The sequence below is a fragment of the Cygnus atratus genome, chromosome 1 (assembly GCF_013377495.2).
Source record: "Cygnus atratus isolate AKBS03 ecotype Queensland, Australia chromosome 1, CAtr_DNAZoo_HiC_assembly, whole genome shotgun sequence".
Classification (NCBI taxonomy): domain Eukaryota; kingdom Metazoa; phylum Chordata; class Aves; order Anseriformes; family Anatidae; genus Cygnus; species Cygnus atratus.
In genome coordinates, this window is record NC_066362.1 from 101,022,937 (window position 1) to 101,049,097 (window position 26,161).

The 26,161-nt window shown below is 40.1% G+C and overlaps 1 protein-coding gene across 3 annotated transcripts; it reads right to left on the reverse strand.

Moving 5' to 3' along the window:
• Positions 1–6,355: 6,355 nt before the first annotated feature.
• CASP2 (caspase 2) lies at positions 6,356–25,715 on the reverse strand. 3 transcript variants are annotated; one of them, XM_050713100.1, is made up of 11 exons: positions 25,659–25,715; positions 25,240–25,390; positions 21,052–21,219; positions 19,300–19,375; positions 16,679–16,773; positions 14,945–15,121; positions 13,902–14,030; positions 13,375–13,465; positions 9,544–9,693; positions 9,341–9,450; positions 6,693–8,733 (listed from the first exon to the last, which is right to left on the reverse strand). In XM_050713100.1, exons 2-11 carry the CDS (start codon positions 25,387–25,389, stop codon positions 8,599–8,601), a joined length of 1,281 nt encoding a protein of 426 aa, XP_050569057.1. In that variant the 5' UTR covers position 25,390; positions 25,659–25,715; the 3' UTR covers positions 6,693–8,598. The 3 variants fall into 3 exon arrangements, with proteins under 3 accessions (XP_035402008.1, XP_050569057.1, XP_035402009.1); XM_035546115.1 differs by having other exon boundaries at positions 6,356–8,733; positions 25,240–25,695; XM_035546116.2 differs by lacking the exon at positions 25,659–25,715 and having other exon boundaries at positions 6,717–8,733; positions 16,679–16,767; positions 25,240–25,474.
• Positions 25,716–26,161: the final 446 nt, after the last annotated feature.

Sequence of the window (26,161 nt, forward strand, 5' to 3'; positions counted from 1 at the left end):
CAGTGTTCTAGTATTCATGCAATTTAATCCTGACACTGAGGAAGCTACTTTCAGTGTTGAGCTACAGAAACAGAACGACAGACATGAAATCCATCCCTTCCACTGTAATAAATGGCTTCTTCAGCAATGTTAGCACTTAACAAGCGATAAGCAGCATTCTTAGTAAAACATAGTTGAGCTGAAATACCAAGAGACTGGGTGCTTGTGGTGTGCCTATGCAGAGCACTGAGAAACTTACATCCATTTTGTAAGACAGGGTTTTAAATCAAGCTTTCAGTCTTAAAGGGCTTTAGGGTCACATTAAAGATCATAAAATTCTTCATTCATCTACAAAGCACTAGGTCATGCACAAAAGCAGGGTCACTTAACAGCAAAAAAAAAAAAAAAAAAGGTACTGTCTTGGTCTTTGCCTCAGCCTTCTGTTCCCACAAGCAACTGTACAACTCCGTTAATACACCAGGTGTGCTATCTTCTATAAAGAGGGTCTCCATGTTTCTTTTAGTAGCTCAAAAAAGGTGAGATTTCATGCTTGTTGCAGCCCCAATACAGTCTAATTTCTCTCCAAACATTGCTACAAAAACTTTGGATGCTCAGGTAGGAACAGGTCACCATCATACATTTTTAGAGGCTGGGATTTCCATTCATGCTGTTCATTAGACAATTTGTAGTGTTTGATGCTAATTCTCATTTCAAACACCACTTCCTTGAATAGAGGATGTGGTTTCTTAGATGTCGTACAAACTGCTTCCTCAACTTGTCCAGAAAAGTGAGGAGACATGAGGGGATGCAATAAATCTTAGTACCATGGTTGGCAGGTACTTAAACCAGGAAATGGAGCAACAATCTCCATCTAAATATCCATAAAACAAAGCAGTGCAAGACCCCACTGGGATGTGCCTAAAAGATGCAAATGAGAGCAACATGGTTTGTGCTCTCGCAGCATGCATTAACACCCAGCATGGCAGAATTCTAACCACCTCTTCTGAGAGCTATAACAGAGGGCAATGAAAGGTTTCAGTGATTCTCTGAAAAGAAGGAAACCAATTCGCAACGAGCAGCTGCATTTCTATGAAGCTCTGCAAATCAGGTGTCCCTACACACTCAGTCCTGAGTCTCTCCAGCACATTTTTCCTCATCTGGTGAATTCAATGATGTACATTTTTCACCCATGGGGATTAGAAACTATTCCCAATTTCATAATGAGAAAAAGAGAATATATTCTCATTTTCTCTTGGCACTTCTGGGGCATGTGCTCATGCAGAACTTTCACAAATTCTTCCTAATACAAGCAGGGAAGGATATTTGTAAGCAAAGAAAGCGTTTAGCCCCTTTAGCAGAGAAGGGAACAGCTATTATGTAGGAAATATTTTGTCCTTCTGCAGGTATTGTACTCACCAGAGTTTGTTGGTATCGGAATGCTTTTGTTGGAGAGGCATCCCTAGTCATGTCCCCAGAGACAACCTTTTGTGGAGCAGGGGTTGTTCAGGGCAATGTCTTCCCTTCTGCTCTCCACTGCAAAATCATGGAGCGAAGCAGACACAAGGCTTCAGCTAAAATCCCACAGAGCACCCTGAGAGAGGTTACTGGTGAGGGAAAGACGGAGAGGGAGAGTGTAACCAGAGACTCCCTGCCCCCTCCTGTTCAATCTGTGCTTGGAAATGGCAGGCATTTCCCTGCTTTAATATCTCTGCTGCCCTGGCACTGGGACAGCTTAGTAAATTAACAGGAGGTAAAGTTTCCCTCTCCTTTCTCATGCAGTATCACTCTTCACTGCATTTAGAAGGGGTCAACAGTGGGACCATTGAAAGAATGGGGGCTGATGACAGAGACTTGAGAAGAAGAGAATGGAAATAAAAAATGACCAAAATTAGACAAGCGAACCTTCCTGCAACTTGATCAGAATTATTCCTATGATTTCCTTTAGAAGCAACTTTGTGAAGTGTTAAGCATCTAAGAGGGCAAGTTCTCTCAGCAGTACTTGGAAGACTGTTCCTTACATAAATTACATACCGTCCTTACATTTAACATAGTTTACCTTCAAGCATACACGTTATTGCTGGTTTCCTGGCCATAATACCTCACCACAGATAAACCATGTTCCTCCTACTGTTTGAACATCCCTTCATGAATATTCATCCACTGATATAACCAGCACCCATTTCAACTACTGAAAGTTCTCCTCTCCATTTTCCTTCCTTCTTTTAAAAAATGTTGCCCATCATCCTCTGAAGTGAATTTCAAGTTTTGAAACCCTTTGTGATAGATGGATAGACAAAACGAATGCACATTCTAACATCTAAATATGTCATCTAATTTCTGAGAACTACCTTTAAAAGACCTCATATTTTTCTTCTCTTAGTGCATTTTCCTCTTAATCTCTGACTAGAAATGGCTTTAGAATATAAAGACAACCAAAAAATTATGTTGAAGAAACCCAATTCATTATATTCAAAATCAGTCCAAAGCCACTCAGCACAGTCTGGAAGGGTTGATAGGATATTGACGATGCAAGAACATCAGCAGGGGTGTTAAGAAGGGAGGTCCTCCTTTCTGCCCTTCTGTGTTTACTGTGCCTTTACCCCCCTCCCCCCACCCAAAAAAAAAAAAAAAAAAAAAAGGAGTGAGGAACTAATAAGGTAGAATGGCAGAGTCAGGGTGCTGTTGTTCTGGATGACTGCCATGAGACACAGCATCCTCAGCTGAGTGGTAGCTAGTGTCTCCCATAACCTGAGGGAGCAGCAAGCCCAGAGCTCTGTAGGGAATGGAACAGACAGGTGTGGTGCTTTCACACTGATGGCTAGCTAAACTCTACCACATTGCCTCTCAATCCTCCTCCTCAGAGAAAGAAGGGGAGAAAATGAAAAAGGGCTTAAGATGTGAGATAGGACAGAGAGATTGCTCACCAATTACTGTCACAGGCAAAACAGACTCAGCATAGGAAGAGTAATACAGTTTACTGCCTATTACTAGCAGACTAGAGCAGTGAGAAATTAAAAGCAAACTAAAACCACCTTCCCCCCAGCCACCCACTATTTTGTCTTCCCCCCAAGCAGCACAAGGGAACAGGGAACGGGGGTTGCTGTCAGTCCCTAGCGCTTCGTCTCAGCTGCTCCTTCACGGTCACTCTCTGCCCCTGCTCCACGTGGGGTCCCTCCCACGGGATGCCATCCTTCCTGAACTGAGCCTGCGGGGGCTGCCCACAGGCAGCAGCTCTTCAAGAACTGCTCCCACACAGGGACCTCCCACTGCTCCGTACCACAGGGGCCATCTGTCAGGAGCAAACTGCTCCAACACGGGTCCCCCACAGGCAGTAGCTCCCCCCAGACCCCCTGCTCCTGCGTGGGCTCCTCTCCACGGGCTGCAGCTCTGGCCCGGGGCCTGCTCCTGCAGGGGCTCTCCATGGGCCGCAGCCTCCTCCAGGCCACATCCACCTGCTCCACCAGGGGCTCCTCCACGGGCTGCAGCATGGAGATCTACTCCATGTGGGACCCATGGGCTGCAAGGGGACAGCCTGCTCCACCAGGGGCCTCTTCACAGGCCGCAGCGGAACTTCTGCTCTGGTGTACCTCCTGCCCTCCTACTGCACTGACCTTGGTGTCTGCAGGGCTTTTCTCACTCCTGTCTCTCCCAGCTGCTGTCACACTGCATTTTATTTTCCCTTTCTTAAATATGCTCTCCCAGGGGTGCAACTAGTGTTGCTCAGTGGTGGGTCCCTTTTGGAGCTGGCTGGAACTGGCTCTTATCTAACCTGGGACAGCTTCCAGATTCTTCTCAGAGGCCACTCCTGCGGAGTCCCCACAACCAAACCTTGTCATGGAAGCCCAGTACAACAGGTCACAGCTTTTTTTCACAGATACCTGCTGTTTTTTTCCATTGCTATCTGTAAAGCTTTTCAGGGAAATTTATGAATTCTATGTAACTAGACAAAGCAGACAGTTACTTAGGGCAATACCATGACTTTCCAAGCTATTTCTCCTACCAAATAAAGATAGGTTTTGTAAGGCTATGTCAAATGTGAAACCACTTAGTTCATTAAGGTTATCCAGTCAAAGATCTTTCTAGTGAAGAAGGGGAAGCCACAGACAAAACCACATAGACTATCAAACCTGACAGAGAAGGGATAATGGAGATGATGAAAATGTCCAAAAGAGTCTAGTCACTTAATTGATTGGCCATTAAGAAACTACATAGATAGCTCATGGAGAAAGCCAGCATGGACTTTGTAACTGATAAGGACCATGGGGGACAGCCCATGTGTCAGACGCTGGCTGCTGAGGGGGAGCATCAGTATCTTCCTCATACCTGGGCTGCTTGGGGGTGTGTGTATGTAATTTGGTGGTGAACTTTAAATTGGACTAGTCAGTGAGTAAGAAGACCTGTGTCCAGTTAGGGGTATCAGGAGAGCAGAGGAGCTGTGTTGGTATTCAAGGAGACCCATGAGTGTGAAGTGCCTGTGAAAGTGTCTGAGCGCATCTGTTTGCAAACAAGTATTAAGCTGGACTAGCCAGCAAATAGCAGACTCATGAAATAGCTAAGGCCAGGGATGGGACTGGCTAGTTTGTGTAGATTTGTTAACAACCTGAAAATAACAAACTGTAATCTATATATTTTCTCAATGCAGCAGAATATTCACCTTTGTTAAAGCACTGTTTCTCTGAAAGGTGATTTCTAAGCTGATTTCCACTTATTTTGCATCTGAAGATCAGAATTTTCAGTAGTGACAAAAAAAGTCAATAGCCTAAACACAGTAATTCCAGTTATGTTTCATAAATTATGTAAGTCTGAATGTATCTGAGCTCTTCAAAAGATGCACTGAATTACACAGGAGGTGTCTGCTTAACAGTTCATGTAAAAATGTGGTCTGGAGACTTCAAGTGATACATAACAGCAACTATAAACAAGGTACAAAATGCAGATGAATGAAAAAAAAAACCACAACCTAGAGCTTTACAAGAAAGAGTTCTACAAGTAGAATTGGCAATAGCAGCACCAGTAGGCCAAACAGCACTGTGTAGGACTTATTAGTTGTTCCTAGTGAAGCCTGGCCTCACCAAGGCTACTCCTGTGACAATGCTTGATTATAACTTCTCTGGAGATTGTTTCATTCTTCTCCTTTAAAAGAAACCATTTTCTGTATACATACTCTGATAATATCATCACTTCATAATGAAGATGAACTATTACATAACAATACTATCTTTACTTGCTTTTCTTTCTCCTAAACTTAGTAATTTAGTGATGTAATGTAGTGAAAAATATTCTTAGATTTTTCTTCAGGGTTATGAGCATATTGCTCCCTGCAACATGTGCAGTGTATGTTAGGAATCTCAGCTTGGTGTAAATTTTATCTTACAAGATGTTTTACAGATTTTCAGCCACATCTTTTGATGTTTTGAAAAGCATGCTTTCTTACAATATCATTCTGTACATCCTAATTTTTAAGGAAAGAACTATGACTTTTTACAAAGTCAGATCCTTTGAGTATCTATCACTTTTTATAAAGGCAAATTGGGAAACAAGAACACTTTTGAATTACTATAACTGTAATAATTTAATGAATTGTTCCACAAATTAAGATGATTTTCATGTAACTTAGATTTGTATATATACCTTACCTACATCTAATTCAGTTTTTACTCCCCTTCCCACAGAACAAAACTTTTGACCTTATTTTTTTTGGTTTTAAGCCAAAATATGAACCAGTTAACACTTTCTTGCTAAACCAACTATTACAGTCATTCATTAAACTATGCCAGTAGCGTAAATCTATTTCTCTAAAAATACAAATATTATATTTACTTCATCTCTTATATTACTAGAAACAGTTTCTGCACAGATGGATGTTAGTAATTCCACTGAATTCCTACTGGATTTCCTGTACCAGAATTAGGTACTATTGAAAAACCAGTATATTCTTTTCATAAAAAGACACCTTAGCCTTCTAGGTGTCACAGCTGAGAAGGAAACAACAAACTTTAGTGGGTATGGATAGTTTTTTGTTTTTTTTGAACTAACGAGAACGGGACTTTAATCTTCTTATTTCACATACACACACACTGGCTCCCCCAGGTGCATTACCTAGGTCTCAACTCCCAGCAGTGAGAGATCACTGTTTATTTCTAAAGGCGGGCCAGAAAGTTGTGTTAGCTCTGCTGCACAGCTACTTGCAGTTACCAGTCTTGGCCACTATGGGTCAAGCTCTCTGGGCATCCCTTCATATTAGTTTCCACGCAGCTCTGAACCCGTGGATCTTCCCCAACTCTTTCATGATTTTTATTCCAGTTCAGACGTTCGCCTCCTTTTTGGGTCCTTCCTCTTTCCAAGACTCTCCCCCCCCCCCTTTTTTTTTTTTTTTCTGGAAGCCTTTTGGCATCAGCTCTTCCTTCCAGAACATCAAGCCCCTGGCTTACCCAGTCTAAATATTCTACATGCTGAATGACAACATCAGCCTCATAACTGATGGTTCTGTCTCATGTCTCTTTATGAATTTAGTAAGTTTTTAGTTCAGTTGTTATCAAACTTCACAAGTAGCCCATACTGGATCCAGCTAGCAAGAAGCAGGATTCTGCCTGAGAGTTCAAAAGTACCTCTGGGAGGTATTAACTTAAGAAATTATGCAAAATTCTCCTTATACAGAAGTTCCATTTCTGCACAGAGGTACAGCTCTCCAAATGGAAGATACTGCACAGATTAATTAATCAAACAAAAATTCTTTATTTTGACACCTCAAGGCAGTAAAATACAAGTATACAGAAAGTATATACAAAACTGGCAGTGATAATGCAAGTTGATGCAATCCTACAGAAATCTAAGCTTTCCGAGTGGACTGCTTTGTCAATTTACGTATCTGTAAAGTATTGCACCATTTCAAAGAGGGAGCACTGAGGAAGGAAGTGTTTCTACTCCAGGGAGGTACAGCTGCAGGGCCCTATAGTGGTATCTTCAGACTAAGGCAACAATTGGCAGGTATGATTCTTCTTCTGTTTATCACGTTGTGTGTAAGGTAAGTGCAAGATTCATATTAATGCTGCACCTTTGTCAGCTGGAGAAAACACAGCCTTTGTTTTCCTGTGCAGAACAACGAAAAAGCACATGCCTAATTTTCCCGCCTCCCTCTACATCTCTTTGTGCTTTCCATTCATAATTCTATCCTGAAAGAAAGGTAAAAAAAACAAACAAAAAAAACCCCCACACACATAAAGAATACACCAGGAACTATGCTAACTTACTGCTGCAGAATGGAGAAGACAGGGACTCAAGTATACAGATTGTAGCCCATACATAACCCAGTATATCAGAATTTAAGCTACTGCAGAAAATGTTAATGCCCATCTCCCAGCATTACATCACATGGGAGTAACTGCAACTGGATATAGGCAAGAGGCAAATTACAGTATGAAGAGAATGAACAGGAAACTTCCAGACAAAGTGTTGGATTATAGCACATTTCTGATTGACCAGTTGAAATGACACTTTGCAAACAACATTAACTAAATGAACAGCTTTAAAATGATCATGGCTGAAAACTCATTTATCAGGGTAATAATGTGAAACTCTACCCTTTTAAATGAAAGGGAAACAGACTGCAGTGACCAATAATCTAAGCAACATGCTTAGACTGTAAAGAGCTGCCTTGAATATTTTCATTAAAAGAGATCCCTTTCCACAAGGCTGTAGGATTTCAGGGATTCAGTTATACAGTGCAATTTACAGACTCCTGAGAAGTTGGTGAAGTGTCTGAATGCTATGCCTGTTGTGGCATATAGGTACTACAGCAAACAAAATCATCAAAAGTAATACTCTATACAGTTGTTTCCACTTGGACTATGGTGAGCTAATCTAGAATTTCTGGATTCAAAATTATTTCTGGGGCATTTTAATGAGACTCATTTATCTGTATGAAAAATACTGGATTTCCATTTGTTTTTCTAATAACCCAGGATGTCTTGTGTAACTCTTCTCGAGTTCTCTTGATAACTCGACTACAGAAAAAATGCACAAAAACAGACTTCAAGTGATCAAGATGGTAGTAGCGGTAAATGTCAAGTACTGGAAACAGTAACACTCCATTTTAGAGAGGAGAAAGACTCTCCTTCACTACAGAGTTCTTCTCTAATGTACAGAGAACCTGACTGTCATGCATGAAGAACCAAGCAGAAAGTATTTAAAAAATAAAAATAAAAGCATAAGATAAGTAGCATTTTATGAAACTTTTCCCTTTCAAAAATACTTATCTTTTCCAAAATTGGTATGAATAGTCTGCTTCCCTTTTTGCATTCACATTTCTAACAAATGTCCTTATGTCTCATTCCAAAGGGTGTTCCCACATTTTCCTAGTTGCCGTGCTGATCTGTTTTCATCAACGTCCATACATAAGGAATAAATCAGAATATTAGAATTTTAAAACCTGAACTGAATCAGATTACAAAGAGTTGCCAAATTATCTTAGAAAAAGACATCAAGAATTGGTCTGGCCAGACATAAAGATACGTTCCTTGCTTGGGCATCTGATGCCACAGCCCGTAAGAATAGAAACGTAGACATCCATACTCAGAGTTCAATTTTGGCAGTATCTCTCTTCCAATGGAGCTGACAGGGTTATTTTCCTGGCAGATAACCAGGAAATAGGTAAAGGTCCCGACAGAGTGTACTACAATATTCTGACATTTCCTTGCAGCGGTGGAATTCTGTGCCTGGGGCATAACCTTCTCGTTGCTTGATTTGTCTATTCACCTAAACATAAGATTAAAAAAGAAAAAGTGACTGTAAGGATTAAGAAAACGGAAGTAAGGAAAGTGTCATCGCTTTCCTTACTCACAAATTATTCTGTTTATCTTAACAATTAGTTGCTGGTATGCTGCTTTTCTAAACTACAGGAAGGATAAAGAACTGGGGTGCAGTTCCACAGTAGCTCAAGTTACTGTGGTCACACTGCAGTCTTCACTCTCTGTCCTCCCATTTTCTTAATCTTTCCCTTATGTAAGTACAAATGTTTGCTGCTACATACCGAGACAGTTCAGGCAATGAAATCCACCTGAAACAAATACTATTTCTATATAAGAAAAGTGGTGCTTGGCAAGTCAGATTACTTCTCCTCCTAAATTCATCATGTGGTCACACAAGTGTAATGGAAAGAGTCAAACACTGCATTTTTTACTTTGATTAAACTGATGTGGAATTGTATATAAATATATATTTAAATGGGAAAGGAAGTAATAATTTTGCTATGAATGGAGCAACAACACTTACTTAAAGAGTATATTAATCCTAGCAAGCTGAAGCAACAGAAGGTTCTTCAGAAACCAGGTAAGTGTGGGAGAGGAAAGGCATTATATCTCACCTTCACCAACATGTCAGCCACATGAGTGTCGCGGGAGTCCTCTGCAAACACAGAGGTGAGTGCTTCAATATACCAGGATCCACGTTTGGTGTTTCGCATGGCCGCAGTGCCTGAGAAGAAAGAGCGTATACAATGAAGTTCCTGTGGAAGACAGACACATATAAACTCCTTAAGCCCTAAGAATTAGTGCCTCTCCCCAGTACCTTTCAGACATGCATATCCACAGATCATATCTGAGCATGTAGGCAGACGCAGCTTGACATTTTCTTCCTTGTTTGCATCACTTTCCTCACAGCCTGGGGAATCTGACCGTTCTTTCCCATCTCTTTGATCCACTCCGCGGTCTGTCTCATCTAGGGGGGGAAAAGGAGGGGGGGGGGTGAGGGACAACAAATAAGAGGGAAAAAATAAATTACAAGAAAAGAAGAAATTATCTTGAATTACTGGATGTAGTTTTCTTTATTTTTGGGCCCCTGTCAGCAACGCCACAACTGATGTCAAACTGAAAGCTTCTGTGTGAACAGTTAGCTTTTTCAGCTGTTTTAAAAACTCATCTGGAAGTTCTCCTGCACAAACTAATACAGACACCAACAAGTGCTGAACCTGCTCAATATAATGCGACTGATAGTCTGCATGGCAATTGATTTTTTTCCTTCTTTCCCATGCAGATTAATATAGATAATTGGCAAAGCAAAGAAATTTCTGAGAGTTCTTCATGATCTGTGGAAGGATTTGATACCTAGCCCTAAAAGCTTCTATTTTCAACTTTTGCCTATGTTAGAAATTCAAAACATGACTAGTCTAGTTTGCGGTGCTTAATACCTACTTATTGCAGAATGCAAACAAGAGCTGTAATGTTAGTTGCTATGGTTTAACTCCAAGAAAACGTTAACCAAATATGTCACCTTCAAAATCCTGACTATAATTCCATTTGCTTCAATCAAAACCATAATATGTGCAATAGGAAAATGTAAAAATATTTTGACTCCAAACACTACAGACAGACATCTACAGTACGTAGACTTTAAAACCTGGACAACATTTAATGCCCTTTCCAGGATTCATTAGTATGTATTATGACAATTCTAGATAGCCTCAATTGGTTGTTTACATGACACAGATTTTCCATTGTAATCTAGCCTAACAATAGTGGCAATAACGTTAAGAGTCCAGCTATGTTGCAAGAAAAATAAAGCTACATTTTTACAGGCTTTCTATTTAATTTTGCCCTTTTGTTCTTGTATTATAAGACAAAAATCTACTGCTCTACTTACTTCCTAATAGCATGAATCAGATTCTGGATTTAGGAAGCATAAGCATCCACTTCGGAGGCCTTCCTGTTATGATGGTGCTAGGTCTCTGTTGCTATGTTGTACCTAAGAAATGTGTTTGGATTTCTAACCCTTTTACAGGCAGTGGCACTAGTTGCATCTTGTAAGCACACACAGGAGATGGTCAGTTCATAATGCAGCAAGATGGTTCTTCTTTTCCTCCAAAATGAAAACAACAGCGGGAAAAGTGTAATTGTCTTATAGGCTACATATAGTCTATGATTAAGGTTCCCTATCTCAAAATTTAGGGAGTACTCCATTATGTTCCTTCCTCCTCTCTTTAAGATAGCAATGCATTTTTTTTTCCATTTTTAACCACACTTTTTTTCCCCATGCCTTTTATTACTCTTCTCCAATCCCTTTTTGTTCTGTGATCTTAAAACTTCAGTGGACTGTTCATAGCATATGTTACTTCAGATAAGAAGAAGGTAATTTTATAGCCAAGCTATATTATTCATGCTATCATCATTCCATATTGCAGTGTATCAAATCAAAAGATTTTTTCATTAAAAATTCAGAATTAGAGGTCTTCCTTATGCATTTGTCTTCAATCATCATTCCAGTCAACTTCCTGATGTAACTAAAAAGTATAAAGCATTAACTATGTCAAGATATTACTTTGCATATTCAAGCTCTAATTTATATCACCAATAACTGCTATCCAAAAAGATCCAATCTGTTTAAATTTCCCTGAAGCTCATAGATTTCACTTTTCCCAATTGATTTCAGTAACTGCCAACTGCACATTTGTCAATATTTATCGCAGTTCTTCACTTTGATGAACCAACTACTATATTAAACACAGATACTAAACAGGTTTAAAGCCTCATTTGATGTAATGGTGAAATCTGACTAGTCATCTTTTCTCACTGATTTTTGTCACCATTGTGTTTTGATCCATAACAGTAAGTGGACTACTTCAATTTTTTAGTAGACTCCCTCCAAAGTCCTTTGGAAATGAAGTAGACCATACCAACTCTTCTTTATCTACATTTTTTCATGTGTCATTAATAGGAGAAAGATAAGGCTTATTACATGTAGTTAGGGGAAAAAATATCCTCTGCATTTCTCATTTTACTTCAACTGCTTTCAGCTAACTTGCAAGGCATAGAGATATTGATTACTAATCTACTACTTGTCCACACTATTTGGACAGCCTTTTAAATACTTTTTGTTTTTTAAAGCAGCATTGGCTAGTCTAACCTTTAAATGCCAGCATCAAAAGGCATACATTTTGCTGACAGCTCAATTGCTTCATAACTAGTATTCCTCTCCGACTATTAATCAATCTTTACACATGAGGTTAAAAAATATATTTAAATAAAATAGTTAAAGTTGTTTTTCCCCTTTCAGTTGCTCAAGTCTCAATCCTTTGCCTATTGCAATATCCCAGTTCTGCAGCATTCTGCATAGCAAGCTTCTCACTCTTTCCTAACTAAAATTTTTTTGGGAAGAGGAAGGCCAAACAGGATGTCTTAACATGAACAGATCCATTATAGTAACATTACAGTCAAATAAACCTAATTACCTAATAGGTCAGCAGACAATTCTGGCTTATTACACTTATTTCCATACTGTTAAGAATCTGCATGTTCACATTTGTTCAAGAATATTTAAACATTCAATAACATAAGGAACAGAATTGCATTATATTTATAGTGTAAAGATGCACATTACAATATTCCCAAATGCTTAAAGGATTAAATATTTTTGATACTCAAATATACTCAAATATTTTTGATACTTCACCTAGGCTTTATAGTTTTTTCCCAAATTAGGATGAAACATGATAATAGGTGAAGGAAACATGCTCTTGCCTAGAGGACAAACTATACAGCTCAGCTTAAAATGGAAAAAAAAAAAAAACAACAGAAAACTAAAACCAAAAAACAAAACAAGAAGGGGAAAAAGCATACATGTTAGAAAAGAGAACTTTTCTATCATAAGAGAAAAAAACAAAGCTTTTTAAGACAGAACTTCTCTTTGGAGTACTTGTGGTTTCACAGCTATCTTTTTAAGTCCACTTTATGGAAAATTTGGCCATTATCAGATCTGAAAAGTAATTTGTTATAGACATATGTTTAGTTACAACAGAAGGAAAAATGAATAGCAAAATTAAAAAAAACAACAGAAACATAAAGAGTGGAAAAAGAACAAATCTGAGAATTAAGAGAACAATTTTATAATCGCAATAGTATGTGAAAAAAAGATTGAAAGCAGGAGATTTGTAAAAGAAAAAGAAAACAAAAAAACAAGTAACAGCTAACTTTGATAGCTCATGAGACAACAAAACAAGAGACAACATATCCAGGATCAAGTGAAAGACAGGTATTCAGACAAGACTCCAGTGCTAGTGTACCACTCCATGCTGTGCTGTAATTTGATGCACCGTAAGCCCCACTCCCCCTATTGCAGATATAGCAAGAGAAAGTTTCAATATGAGTGGGCTATGATAGAGCTTTACATCTGAGGTGCTCTGGGGTCTGCAAGTCAATGCACACACCTCATGCAGAGCAAAAGACACTTACAGAGCAACAGATGCAGTGGCAGCAGCAGGGCAGAGGGAGGTGAATATGGATCCCACTTACACCTGAGAGAAGCAAAGAGGAGAGTTGACAGCAAGTTGAATGTGAGGGTGTGTATGTGTGTAAAATGAGCCTTAATGGCATGCCAAATCATGGCTTCCAGTATTTGGGCACTCACCTCCCCGGCAGGCTTGAATAAAGAACATTTTGGGCTTATTCTGGAGATTTGGGCAGTTTGCATTATCAAAGAGCCGGAAAGCTTCCTGCAACTGAGAGAAGGAAAAAAGCTAAGTATTCTTTATTGCAGCCTTCTGTGAGCCAAACTCAGTGTCACCTTGTTTCCCTATATTTTAGTTATTACCTCACTACTCTTGATATTTTATCCTTTATCGACTAACTCTGTGACAAACATCCACCGCACCCTAAGCTCCTATTAGTTTGAGATCATGCACTCTACCTAGTACATGTAACAGGAAGAGAGAATAGGGTAACAACTTTCTTATCTGGCATATATCTATGTCATTCCTTATCTTACAGACGTCTCATAGCTCTCTCTGCCATTTTCTTCCCACAAGCTCTTATTTTTGCTTTTTTAAAAATGTAAATCCTCAGCTTCCCCATCAATTCACTTTCCTTTTTTTTTTTCTCCTTCCATTTTTACTTTCCAAGATGTAACCTACAACATACCAGGACAAAGTAATATACCTGTAGCAGTTTGCCATCAATGCCATAAACTCCACCCTCTACACCGTGGGAAAGTAAAGCTACTACACAGGAATCCACATCCCGGTGATCAGGCAGCTTAGAGAATCTCTCCAACGCACTCTGCATTTCCTGGAAGAGAGAAAAAATGCTTAATCCTTCCCAGAATTACATAGGGAAAATGGGCTAATGTGAAGGGAAAAATAAAAATGGCCCTCCAGTTACAGAATAAACTACATACATCAGATTTACAGGACAAAAGACATCTGTTCCATAACAAATAGCAAAATGTTCTTTTTCTTTTGTGTATCATTCAGTCCTAGGTATAACATTGTTTCTTAGGAATAACTTGGGACTTCTACTTTTCCATACTGTCCAACAGGGGGACACAGCAAATATCAGAGTTGGTATATGTGGATTTAACATAGAAGAAAGCAACTGATACTTTACAGAGGTTTTATACTGACACTGGAGTCTGGCTGGGATATTGGACCATCTTACCGGATACATATTCTGGTACTTTAGACATTCAAATATAATCAAAACACATCAACTATTTAAGGCAGAAAACTTCAGGGAATATGATAACTTGGCAGGTGTGGAAGACTTAAAATGTTGTAAAAGCTGCCTTCTTGAATAAAACACTCTTTAACAGGTTCTGTACCACTTAAATATTTGCAAACCATAACTTTTAGGATAGCAGAACACTGGAAAGGGCTACTTAGAGTAATCTGGAGCCTGTTCATTCTCAGTATTAACACACATGCCAGGTGTGGTCTAGATATTCTTGCACCTCTCACTACAAGGGCAGTACTTCTTGTGGTCCTTTGTGATCCTACTTTATATGGTAACTCCTTTGCTTTCCAAGCTTCTTATTTTTGGTATGCTAGCAGACATCATCCCATTTAGCCTCCTTTTCTATTCAAAAGTGACTACTCATGTCTTCCTGATCAAGCTTAGCTAAACCAAAGCAGACCTCTTAAGATGCTCATGTAACAGCTACTAACTCAGCCATACTGTTTGTAAAGTACTAGTATCCCGCTTACCTCTGCACTTTGATCATGAAAGACAGTCACTTGATACCCAAGATGCTTGAAAAGCAGCTCCAGGGAAGTACAGTCCACATCTCCACCTGAGCGATACTCCAAGTCCTTCTCACTATTGAAATGGACATTACTAAGAATAAGTGCTAAGCCTCGGGGCTCCGATACCAGTTTATATGCCTGAGAAGAAGATTTAAAATCGGTAAATTTAGACTATACAAGGAAATAATAGAGTTTCAGAGTAGAACACTAAACCCTATGTCCTAGGTTGATTACTAATAATCTGCAGGATTTCTACTTTGAGAAGGCATGGTAGAGGTCAAAAAAGTGTGGTTTAACATAACAAATGTTTATATTGCAAAGGGTTTCAAAGGCAACTGTTTCTGTAAGTCTCCACAACTGATGATCTTACAAAACTATTAATAAGATGTTGTAATACCTTGCCTTATTTCTTATTTTAAAAGGAACACAGCTTACAAATTTCATACTGTGAATTAACTCTTGCTAACGTTTTTCATTTTTCTCCTCCTTTCACACACACACTAGTATGACCAAACATATTTTCATCATACCCATTGAAGGCCTAGTATAACATTAGGAAAGACTGAGCTAACAGTTCTTAATTTTGGTTGGGACCAAGTAGAGATACAAAATACCATGTGAGTGCAACGGTAGCAGAAAGGGACAATGAGTGACCAGTTCTCAAAGTCAAGAAGATGTCAAAAAATGTTAATAGGGAAAAAAGCTAATTTAGGAAAGGTGTCTTCGAAACAAGCTTGCCTCTCCCACTCTAACAACGAACCAATAGTAAATAGTAATAGCAAATCCCTGTAAACCAGAAGTAAATTTAATACTGAGGGACCTAGATCGGAAGTAAATTTTAATACTGAAGGACCATATCAAATAGGGTGTAAACAGACACAGATATAAAAAGAGGTGAGTTAGGCTCACACTGATGTTGCCCAATTGTAACTTTCTGTTGGGGAAACCTAAACAAAGCAAAACAAAACCTGCTTTGCCTTGTAACAACATAGAGCCTTTAACAGAAATGTTAAGCGTTAACATGTAGTGTAACCCTAGTAAAGCGTCTGCCCTATTATATGAAATGCTTAGTTTTCCTTAAGCCTACACCATCACCACAACCTATGCTTTACGAACAGAACAAACAAAATAATTACGACTATCTACATAACTTCTGCAGCTACAGAAAAGGATTAGAAATTCAGGTTGTTCTACCCAGGACTGCACAGAACTCTGACCTAATTTTTGTGCCTAAGGAGACATTTCCCGATACAGTTAGCAATTAAAACACCCAAGATTGTGACAGTGTGCTGAAAAACAGTTCTAATATTGTACAGCCATTTGCAGAGTGTGTCAGCACACAGAACACAGAAGGTAGATGGGGATGCAAACAAATAAATGTGAGGCAGTAATATACACAGCTTACAAGCACAGAGCAACGGAACAGAAGGCATTCCATGAAGTTCTTCATAAACAAAACCCAGAGACAGAGATTTGTACAGAATTACAGAACTTCTCAGAATTTCTTGTCACTTTTAAATGAGAACTACATCAAATCAAACGTTATTGGTAAGAGCTCTCAGTTACAGCAAGAGCATAACACTAATCTACATCCCAATGAAGTACATGTTTCAACTCAGTTGTAAGTAGTACATGTTCAGTTGATATATTCAAATACCTCACATTTTAAAGAGATTTTCTCTGTCAACTACTTACCAAGTGCTGGTGATCATGATAGAATTCTGGAGTGCAGTGCTTCACTGGAGGAATTGGTGGACCATCTCCATTATCCAAAGAATGTTCCACTGGTTCTATGCAAAACAAAAATACCAATAACAACAACAAAAAAATACTAACTGAAAAGTCTCTGCATAAGGTAGTAATTTGCATATTAATAAGTACATATTTATGGATGTCTAAAGGCACATTCCTGTATTATTCTATTCATACATCTAAAAATTTTGTTTGATCAGGGACTGTACACACATGATGAAAAATGGCAGAAAAAAAACAAACATACTGGTACGGTATACCTATTTATTATATTTTTTTATTGGCAACAACCTTTAATACTCTGTGTCATTTGTGGGTTAACCTAAGGCCTATCAAGTTTAGTTCTAAAGAGTGTGAAAACAGAATTTATATCTAAAATTAGAGCAGCGTGCTTTTCTGTCATTTTGTTCAGTATCTCATCCATTTCCAAGTAAGGTTGATAAACTATTACTAGAAATATTAAAATAGAAAAGTGTTCTTCCTTCTATAAAAGATTCCCATTCTCACTGGACACAATTCTATTTCACATTTTATGCTGAACAGGTACATGAGTGATCAAACCAGACATTTCTAATTTCCATAAAGTGCAATGCTCTTTCTGCCTTTGAACAACCCTTTACCTCTGGTCAGCAGCAGATAAAGGGAATGAGAGTTAACTAGTTGCCATTTATAGACATTCTTTCCCCTGTCCAGAAGAGACTGAGCTAATAACATTCATGGTCTCTAGAAATCCTTTTTTCAGCATTTTGAGACATGGTTCTCCCAGCTGGAGGACCATATACTTGTACTGAGTTTATGTGGAAAGGTTTTTGTAGTAGGTGGCTGCAGGGATGGCCTCTGTGAGGAGAGTCTAGAAGCTGCCCCATGTTAGATAAAAGCCAGCTCTATCTGGCTTCAAAAGGAACCCTCTGCTGGCCAGAGCTGAGCCAATAAGCCACGCTGCTTGCACCTCTGTGAGAGCAGATTTAAGAAAGGGAAAAAAACTGCTGTGCAACAACACGTGGGAGAGTAAGGAGTGAGAAAGAGCCCTGCAGACACCAAGGCCAGTGCAGAAGGAGGGCAGGAGGTGCTCCAGGCACGAGAGCAGAAGTTCCCCTGTGGCCTCTGAGAGGCCCACGGTGGAGCAGGCTGTCCCCTTGCAGCCCATGGGTCCCACATGGAGTAGATCTCCATGCTGCAGCCCGTGGAGGAGCCCCCGGTGGAGCACGTGGATGTGGCCTGGAGGAGGCTGTGGCCCACAGAGAGCCCCCACAGAAGCAGACTCTAGGCCAGAGCTGTAGCCTGTGGAGAAGAGCCCACACAGAAGCAGGTGATCTGTCGGGAGTTGCCGCCTGTGGGGAACCCACATTGGATCAGTTTGTTCCTGATGGATAGACCCCCTTGGTATGGACCCATGTTGGAGCAGTTCTTGAGCTGCCATTTGAGGAAAGCTTGCGCAGGATCAGTTCAAGAAGGACGGCATCCTGTGGAGGGACCCCACGTGGAGCAGGGGAAGAGAGTGACTGTGAAGGAGTGGTGGAGACGAAGTGTTAGGGACTGACAGCAGCCCCCATTCCCTATTCCCTTGTGCCGCTCAGGGGGAGGACATAGAAGAGGGTGGAGGGGGGAAGGTGTTTTTAGTTGGCTTTTAGTTTCTCACTGCTCTAGCTTGTTAGTAATAGGTAATAAATTATATTAATCTCCCTATGCTGATTCTGTTTTGCCCATTATGATAATTGTTGAGTGATCTATCTTCCTGTCGTTATCTCAACCCTTGAGCCCTTTTCATTGTCTTTTCTCCCCCTTTCCATCTGAGGAGAGGGGGTGAGAGAATGGTTGTGGTGGAGTTCAGCTGCCCAGCTGGGTAAAACCACCACCACAATGCTCTATAAAAAAACTGTAACCTTTGTAGCTTTAAAAAAAACAACCTTTGAAAACTAGACGTCTGTTCTTTAATACCAGAGAGAGCTCCTAATAACCACCACAGTTAAAGCTGTGGTTAGGGTGCATGAGTACCCTCCAGGTGTTACCAGATATAACATATAAACTAACAAGGAGATCCATTCCAACAACCAGATCCCTGACGTAAGTCAAAAATTCTTGCTAAAGAAAAGTTGATTTGCTGAATTCAATGGGAAGCTACAGCAGTCTGTATCGGGCCCACCTTACATACCACCTTACAATTATTTGTTAAGAAGAATACTGTCAATGATCAGTATCTTTCCACAGCTCTAGTTCACTTATACTCTACTGTAAATCTAAATGAAGAAGAAAACCCTTGAAGATGTAAAATTTTACAACTGACACATTCTACTTAAGCAATGAAATTTCCTGTAAGGATAAATGAAGCTGACTAGAATTAATTAGGTTCTCTTTCCACTATGCCATTTAAATATAATTTTCCAGCCTATTTCTGCCTCTTATATCTGATCATAATATAGTCAGTTCATTTTCAAGTTTGTATTCTGAGGATGAGCAAAGTGGTGGCAAGTTTATTTGTAAAACTGAAGTAAGAGAGTATTAATAAAGTAGAGTCAACCAACCAGATAACCAATCAGGTATTCATGATGTAATGTATGACTCACCAATCCAGCGTGGCTTCTTTGAATTACATGATTCACTTGGAGGGAGTGGAAGATTTGATCCATAACAGTGTTCAAGCTACAAGACATCCAACAAATCCATGAAAAGATCAGCAAAAGACATCTATTTTTTTCTTTACAGTACAAAGCTGTAGGTATTACTAAACAAAGATAAAGGTATTTACATACACATATACGACTTGCTATAATATATTCTATATATATTATATACAATTTAACATAAAACACTATACTGTGGTTTACATCCAAATAAAACAGATCATGACAAGATAGCAGCAGCACTTCCTGTTAATGCAAAATTCCTTCCCTTCTTTGCTCATCTCTACTTTTACCCAAATGCCCTTTTGGGACACCTTACTCTTATTTTTGCCAAAACTTGGTTTGTTCAATAACTCCTCTTTTTTGTTGCTTTCAAAATTTCATTGTTTGCCTAGTCTAATAAATTATAAATTTTGATAAGGCAACATCTCTGCTCAGAAATATCTGGTCGTTCTTCCTTAGTATAAAGCACGCTTACTGAGAGTTCCCATCCTTCTCAATGCACTGAGAATACTGAATCTTTATTAAATTCTTCCTTCAGTCTGGTGTTAACAACAGCAGAGAGTGAAATGGTAAGAATAAAGATAACAAAATTAGGAAAGGGAAGTCCCTCCCTTCAGCAGAGAAGACTGTCTTTTAGTAGCTTTCTACTTGGAGAATCTTTTAACACTAAATTAAAAGATTTTAGAGAAAAAAAATATGCAGCTTTTGTGTTCTTGATGACACATCAGTAAGAACGTGTTAAACTTAAGAATGTGCAGGAACCTCATGCAATTCAACAAGAAGTGCACAATCCTGCACCTGGGGAGAAACAACCCCATATGCTGGGAGCTGACTGGTTGGAAAGCAGCTTTGAATAAAATGTCTTGGGTTCCTTTGTAGAAATCAAGCTGAGTATGAGCCAGCAATGTGCCTTTGTGGCAAAGAAGGCTAATAGTATCCTGGGTTGCATTAGGAGCATTGCCAGCAGATTAGATAGAAGGAGGTGACCCTTCCCTTCTACTTAGCTCTGGTGAACCCACACCTGGAGTACTGTGTCCAGTTCTGGGCTTGCCAGTGCAAGACAGACATGGACATACTGGAGGGAGTCTAACAAAGGGCCACAAAGATGATTAAGGGACTGGAGCATCTCTCATATAAGGAAAGGCTGAGAGTCAGGACTGCTTAGCCTGGAAAACTGAAGACTTAAGGGGATCTTATCAATGTGCAAAAATATCCGAAAGGAGACAGCCTCTTTTCAGTGGTGTCCAGTAATGAGAAGAGGCAATGGGTACAAACTGGAACACAAGAGATTCTGTCTGAACAACCCGACACAGATGGGAGACTGAGCACTGGCACAGGTTACCCAGAGATGTTGTGAGGTCTCCCTTCTTAAAGATATTCAAAACCTGTCTGGACATGGTCCCGGTCAACCTGTTGTAAGTATCCCTGCTGGAGCAGGGGGCGATTGGACCAGATGACTTCCAGAGGTTGCTGCCAACCGCAACCATTCTCTGCTTCTGTGTGAAAATTATCTTCATCTCAAATTCTTTTCACTATCTTTTTATTCTAAGGCTACTGCAAGTTTCAATTTGCAACTAAATCCCATCCTTTCCACTAAAAGCATTTTTTTCTAAACATTTGAAAAAAATGCCTGTATGCCCAAACCCAACCCCAAATGCAGTCCATCCATTTTATTTTTTAAAACTGATATACCCGTGCAATCCCATTGCTTAGGTTGGATTCTGTCTTCAAGATTATTTCCTCCAGATGCTGCTGTTTGGTTTCTCGTAGAGCTTCACAGAAGGCTGAGAAGGCATAAGGGCCTCTCTTGGGCAACAAATTGAGGAATTCCACATTTTGGCTGAAGCTCCCAGACTTGGCCTAGATCCAGAGAAGAAACAAAACCAACACTCAAAGTAACACGCCAACACAATTCATTTTCATTTCAGTTAAGCTTCAGAACAACTCGATCTTTTTCCTTCACGTAAATATCCTGTCACCATGCTTAGCTATGCTAGATCCTTTTTTACAGCTTTTCCTAGCTTATTTCACTCCCACCCCTCTGTTCCTACTAGCTCAAGGGGGAGAGTATATGACAGTGAAGCAAGCCAACAATTCATACATTTCCTCATACAGTAATACACCCTGTTCTCTCTAACCTCTTACTTCCAGTTACTGTCTGAATAGTATCTGCTTATCCTCCTTCAATACACAAAGTCCAGAACCCGTTTTCACTACTGCTCAATGTGTTTATGGTCTCAGGCACTATTACACAAATCCCTTGGAAATTGTGAATGAAAATATTTATTTCATACAGTCAATTCCAAAAAGACACTATATATGTATAATGTGTTACATTTACACCAATGAAGCAATATATGGTAGTATATGAGAAAAAGCAACAATCAAAAATTAAATTTACGTTTCTGTAAAACATTCACAGGAAGTTCTAATTTTTAGCATGTTAGCAGGACATCTGCTAACAAATTGTCTAATTTATAAAAGCCTTCCCTGTGTAGAAAACTGAAACATCACATACTAAAATATTGGCTACTGAAAGTAAGTTTCATGGGTTCCATGGAATTGACCTTACATTTTTAAAATTATCACTGTGATCCAAGATCTCTTCATTTTTTAAATGATAAGAAATGACTGGTGAGTTACACAGAACCAAACACTAACACTGCACGAGCAATCATAGGAAAATCAGACAAAACACCTTAAGGCACACGTGTAAACCCTATGCTGCACAACTTCCACACCATTATGTTTTCTTTCATAAAATATAATCAGCTTGTTCTTCAAAATAGTTTGGCTTTTGTCCTGCAGCATTGGAATGATAATGCAAAATCTTTTTGATCTAATGCTACTACTAAAATTTCAAGCTATGTTCATTCATGATTAGCTAATAGCACTTATTTTTGTATCAACAATGTCCCTTGACTTCAGTGTTCCGTCCTTTACAGTGTTCCGTCCTTTAAATTATTTAACAAACTTCTTACTAAAATCAAGTCTATATTTGCTGGATGGTCACACTCAAAGATTTGTGGTCAATGGCTCAATGACCAAGTGGAGATCAGTAATGAGTGGTGTTCCTCAGGGGTCAGTATTGGCACTGGCACTGTTTTAACATCTTTGTTGGTGACAGTGACGGTGGGATTGAGTGCACCCTCAGCAAGTTTGCTGATGACACCAAGCTGTGTGGTACGGCTGACACACTGGAGGGAAGGGACAGGCTTCCAGAGGAAACCTGGACAGGGTTGAGAGCTGGGCCTGTGCAAACCTCATGAAGTTCAACAAGGCCAAACGCAAGGTCATGCAACTGAGCTGGGGCAATCCAAAGAACAAATATAAGCTGGGTGGACAATGGATCAAGAGCAGCCCTGAGGAGAAGGACCTGAGCGTGTTGGGTCCTAAGAAGCTCAACATGAGCTTCTTAGCACGTTGCCAGCTCAACATGACCTTATAGCAGCCTTTCAGTACTTAAAGGGGGCCTACAAGAAAGCAGGAGAGGGTCTCTTTGTCACGGAGTGTAGTGATAGGACAACTAGTAATGGTTTTCAACTAAAAAAGGGTAGATTTAGATTAGATATTAGGAAGAAATACTTTACTGTGAAGGTGGTGAGGCAATGGAACAGGTTGCCCAGAGAAGCTGTGGATGCCCCATCTGTGGAGATGTTCAAGGCCAGGTTGAATGGGGCTTTGAGCAACCTGCTCTAGTGGAAGGTGTCCCTATCCATAGAAGAGGGGTTGGAATTACATGATCTTAAAGGTCCCTTCCAATCCAAACCATTCCATAACTCTAAATTCCATGCTTCTTACATCTCCCTTAGCTCCTTGGTTTATTTCACTTCCCTTAGATTACAAAAGTTTGTTTGTTTATTTAAGATATTTCCAGAACCAATTTGTTTATTCTTCCCTTTGATTTTAAATCAAAGAAAGATATCACCAGCATATTTTTTTTTTAAAGACAAGATGGCTTAAAACAATTATTTATCCAGATCTTCTTCATTCTATGACCTTTTTTTTTTTTGGGTGGGGTAAGGTATACATAGAAATTAGATATTGACAAATCCAGGAAAACCTACGCTCTATTGTCAGATACAGTGGCATTTCTCTCCCGCTATTTCCAGGAAGGTGTATGATAGTTAGTGTTATGACACATTTTCAAGAACAGTCTGTGTAACAGTTCTCCTAAGACCTTAGCACACACTTAAGCCAGAGAGTGTAATACTATTGTTTTTCTTCTAGAGTACTATGAATTTGCAAAAAGGACAAAGTGTTTTTTGGCTCAGAAGATCTTTCCTTTAAATGCCTGTTACTTTTAATTTATCTATTGCACTCTAATGATTAGTATTATCCTGCAAACATTCCCGTCATTTCTATCCTGCCAGTGCAATGCATACTCTGCAGCATTACTGTTTCAGTTGTGAATGTTGTCCTCTTGCCCGTCAACTTTATATTTTTGCTGTAATTTCCAGCTTCATATCCTGCAACAGTAGTTCAAGTCACTCTGTTCTCTTGATCAAGCTGCTATTTCTATTCATACACACCTAAGCTCTCACTTTTGTGTAGAAAGTGTACTGTTTACCTGACTTTTCCATCCTAAAAACTTTCTGCTTACTGATTATCCATTAGTAAGTACCTCTGCATCTTCTTTTACTTATTATATCCAGAAGGGAAGACTCCCTTAATCTTCTTCCTCCCTGTCTTAGTTTAAAACAACTTGACTACAGCAGTATTTTCTAAGAGATTAATTGTATTTGTCATTATCCTGACTTTAAGAGGACTTTTTTTTTTCCCTCCAGTGACTAACTGCTGGTCAGCAATTGAGCATCTCTAGTAACCACCCATACTTTATAAGTTCCTGAGTCACCCTTTGACTTTTACCATCTTCCTATTATTTTTGTCCTCTTTCACTAGGAATAGAAGCTACTTCAGGTAAGACTGCCTGCACCTCCCATGACTTGGCACAAGTATCCTTGATGTATCACGAAGAATTTCACGTTGTCTTTTGGTGCACACCAAGTCAAAATTCATCAAAAAGTTTTTTCCTTATTCCTTGAAAAAACTTTGCCAATCTCAGGTGCATACCATCTGCACTAATACCCAGCAAACAGCCCATCATTTTTTTAGAATCTGTTCTTAAGACAGGACCATCAACCTTACTTGACAAAGAGCCTCTCTGTTGCTTACACGACCCTTAAGATGTACTTGACTTGCACCTTCAGTCATTACCTTCAGTCTCCTTTCTCTTTGAAGACCTGCATCTCCTTTTTGCAGTCTTCAGTGTATTATTGTATGCTTAGGGCCAATCCCAAACTATTTCTAATGACTTCTTTTCCTAAGTACCCACTGCTCAGCATAAGTAACAAAAGTTTATGAACAATATTTGTCATCTTTAGAGTCTTGGGTCATGTAAAATTCTTCACGAAATTTACAAAATCACATGAAATATTTAAACAATGTGAAAGGTGTGCAAGCACCAGAACAAACTTGTTTATAATAGGTTTATTTATTTCCTCCCACAGGATTATTTTGGAAATTGGTAGTATTTCCACCTTTACAGATTAAAAAAAAAAAAAAAAGAGAAGCACAAAATAACAGTAAAGGGCTGGAAGACACCACCGGACTCATGAAGAACAGTCTACTACAACTACATGCCAGCATGCAAACTAATAATTTATTAAGTTTCAGTCAAAATCCTTACCACCCAAAGTAACTTACAGTTCTTGTGCATGTTGCAAACAAGCCCTATCTATGTTTGGTGCATGCTCTCCACACATAATCACACAATAAAACACAGCAGAACGTGAGTTTTGCTTTGCTGCCACTGCCAAGAGTGGCACTGGGCTTAGGCAGAAATAAAGCTGACAGCGCAGCAGAGCGCAAGCCGCGTACCTGTATCATTTCCATCATCTCAGCGGTGATGATGTCCTTCTCTATCATATGCTCCATCAACTCTTTCAAAACCAGCTGCTTTGCCAGCATCACCCGGTTCTTCTTTAGCGCTTCCTGGTGACAGCGCTGCATGCCGCACGCTCCCAGCATCCTAGCGCGAGAGGGGAGACCAAACCCGGACTCTGTAGCAAGGAACTGCCCTTCACCTTCCCACCTTTCTGCCCAGGAGGGGCCTCCCCGGGCAGGAGCCGCTCCACAACAGGCGGAAGAGGCCTCCAGCACCCTCCCCGACGGGCCCGGGCCCTGCCAGGGAACTGCGCGTTCCCCCTCCCACCGCCGCTTTCCGAGGCCGCAGAGCGCGCGCGCTCCTCGCGTTCCCGCGTTCCCGCCCTCCCGTCACCGAGCGCGCCGCCGCTCACCGCGCCGCGGGCCCAGCGATTCAAACGGCACCCAGTCACGGCGCCTGCGCAGAAGCTCCCCCCCCCCGCTACACTCCGCGCTTTGCGAAAAGTAAACAAGACTCGGCCCTCTGCGCGTGCGCATGCGCGCGCGCGCGCGCGCGCCCGCCCAGCCGCCCTGCAGCTCACCGGCCCCTGCGCCTCGCTTTGCGCGTGCGCCAGCTTGCCCGCTCTCACGGGTGGGCGCGGGAACGGGTGTGGTAAAAGAGTCCCCTGGGGAACGGGTTCCTAGAGCGCGTTGTAGAAGCAGAGAGGCTAGAGTGATTGCAAAATCAGGTTGACGGGAGGGGTTCTGCGAGCAGGTTAGAATTAATAGGTGTGCTTTCTTTGCAAGCATACCAGTTCTGTGGTAGTTTTTGTTTTCTATTTTAGCGCTTTTGTTATTAACGTGTTGCAGCAGAAATAAAAGCGAAGGGCTTAATTAACGTTGAGCAAGTAAAAAAGGGAAGAAAAGCTGCATGCAG

Bases quoted from the DNA above. Each gene is read 5' to 3' on its own strand.
- CASP2 (XM_035546115.1), bottom strand. From the start codon at position 25,389: ATGCTGGGAGCGTGCGGCATGCAGCGCTGTCACCAGGAAGCGCTAAAG. The intron at 16,774-19,299 runs GTGAGTCATACA...TGTTTTGCATAG, and splicing joins AAAGAAGCCACGCTGGATTG to AACCAGTGGAACATTCTTTG. The intron at 9,451-9,543 runs GTACTGGGGAGA...CTTTCTTCTCAG, and splicing joins TGGATATGCATGTCTGAAAG to GCACTGCGGCCATGCGAAAC.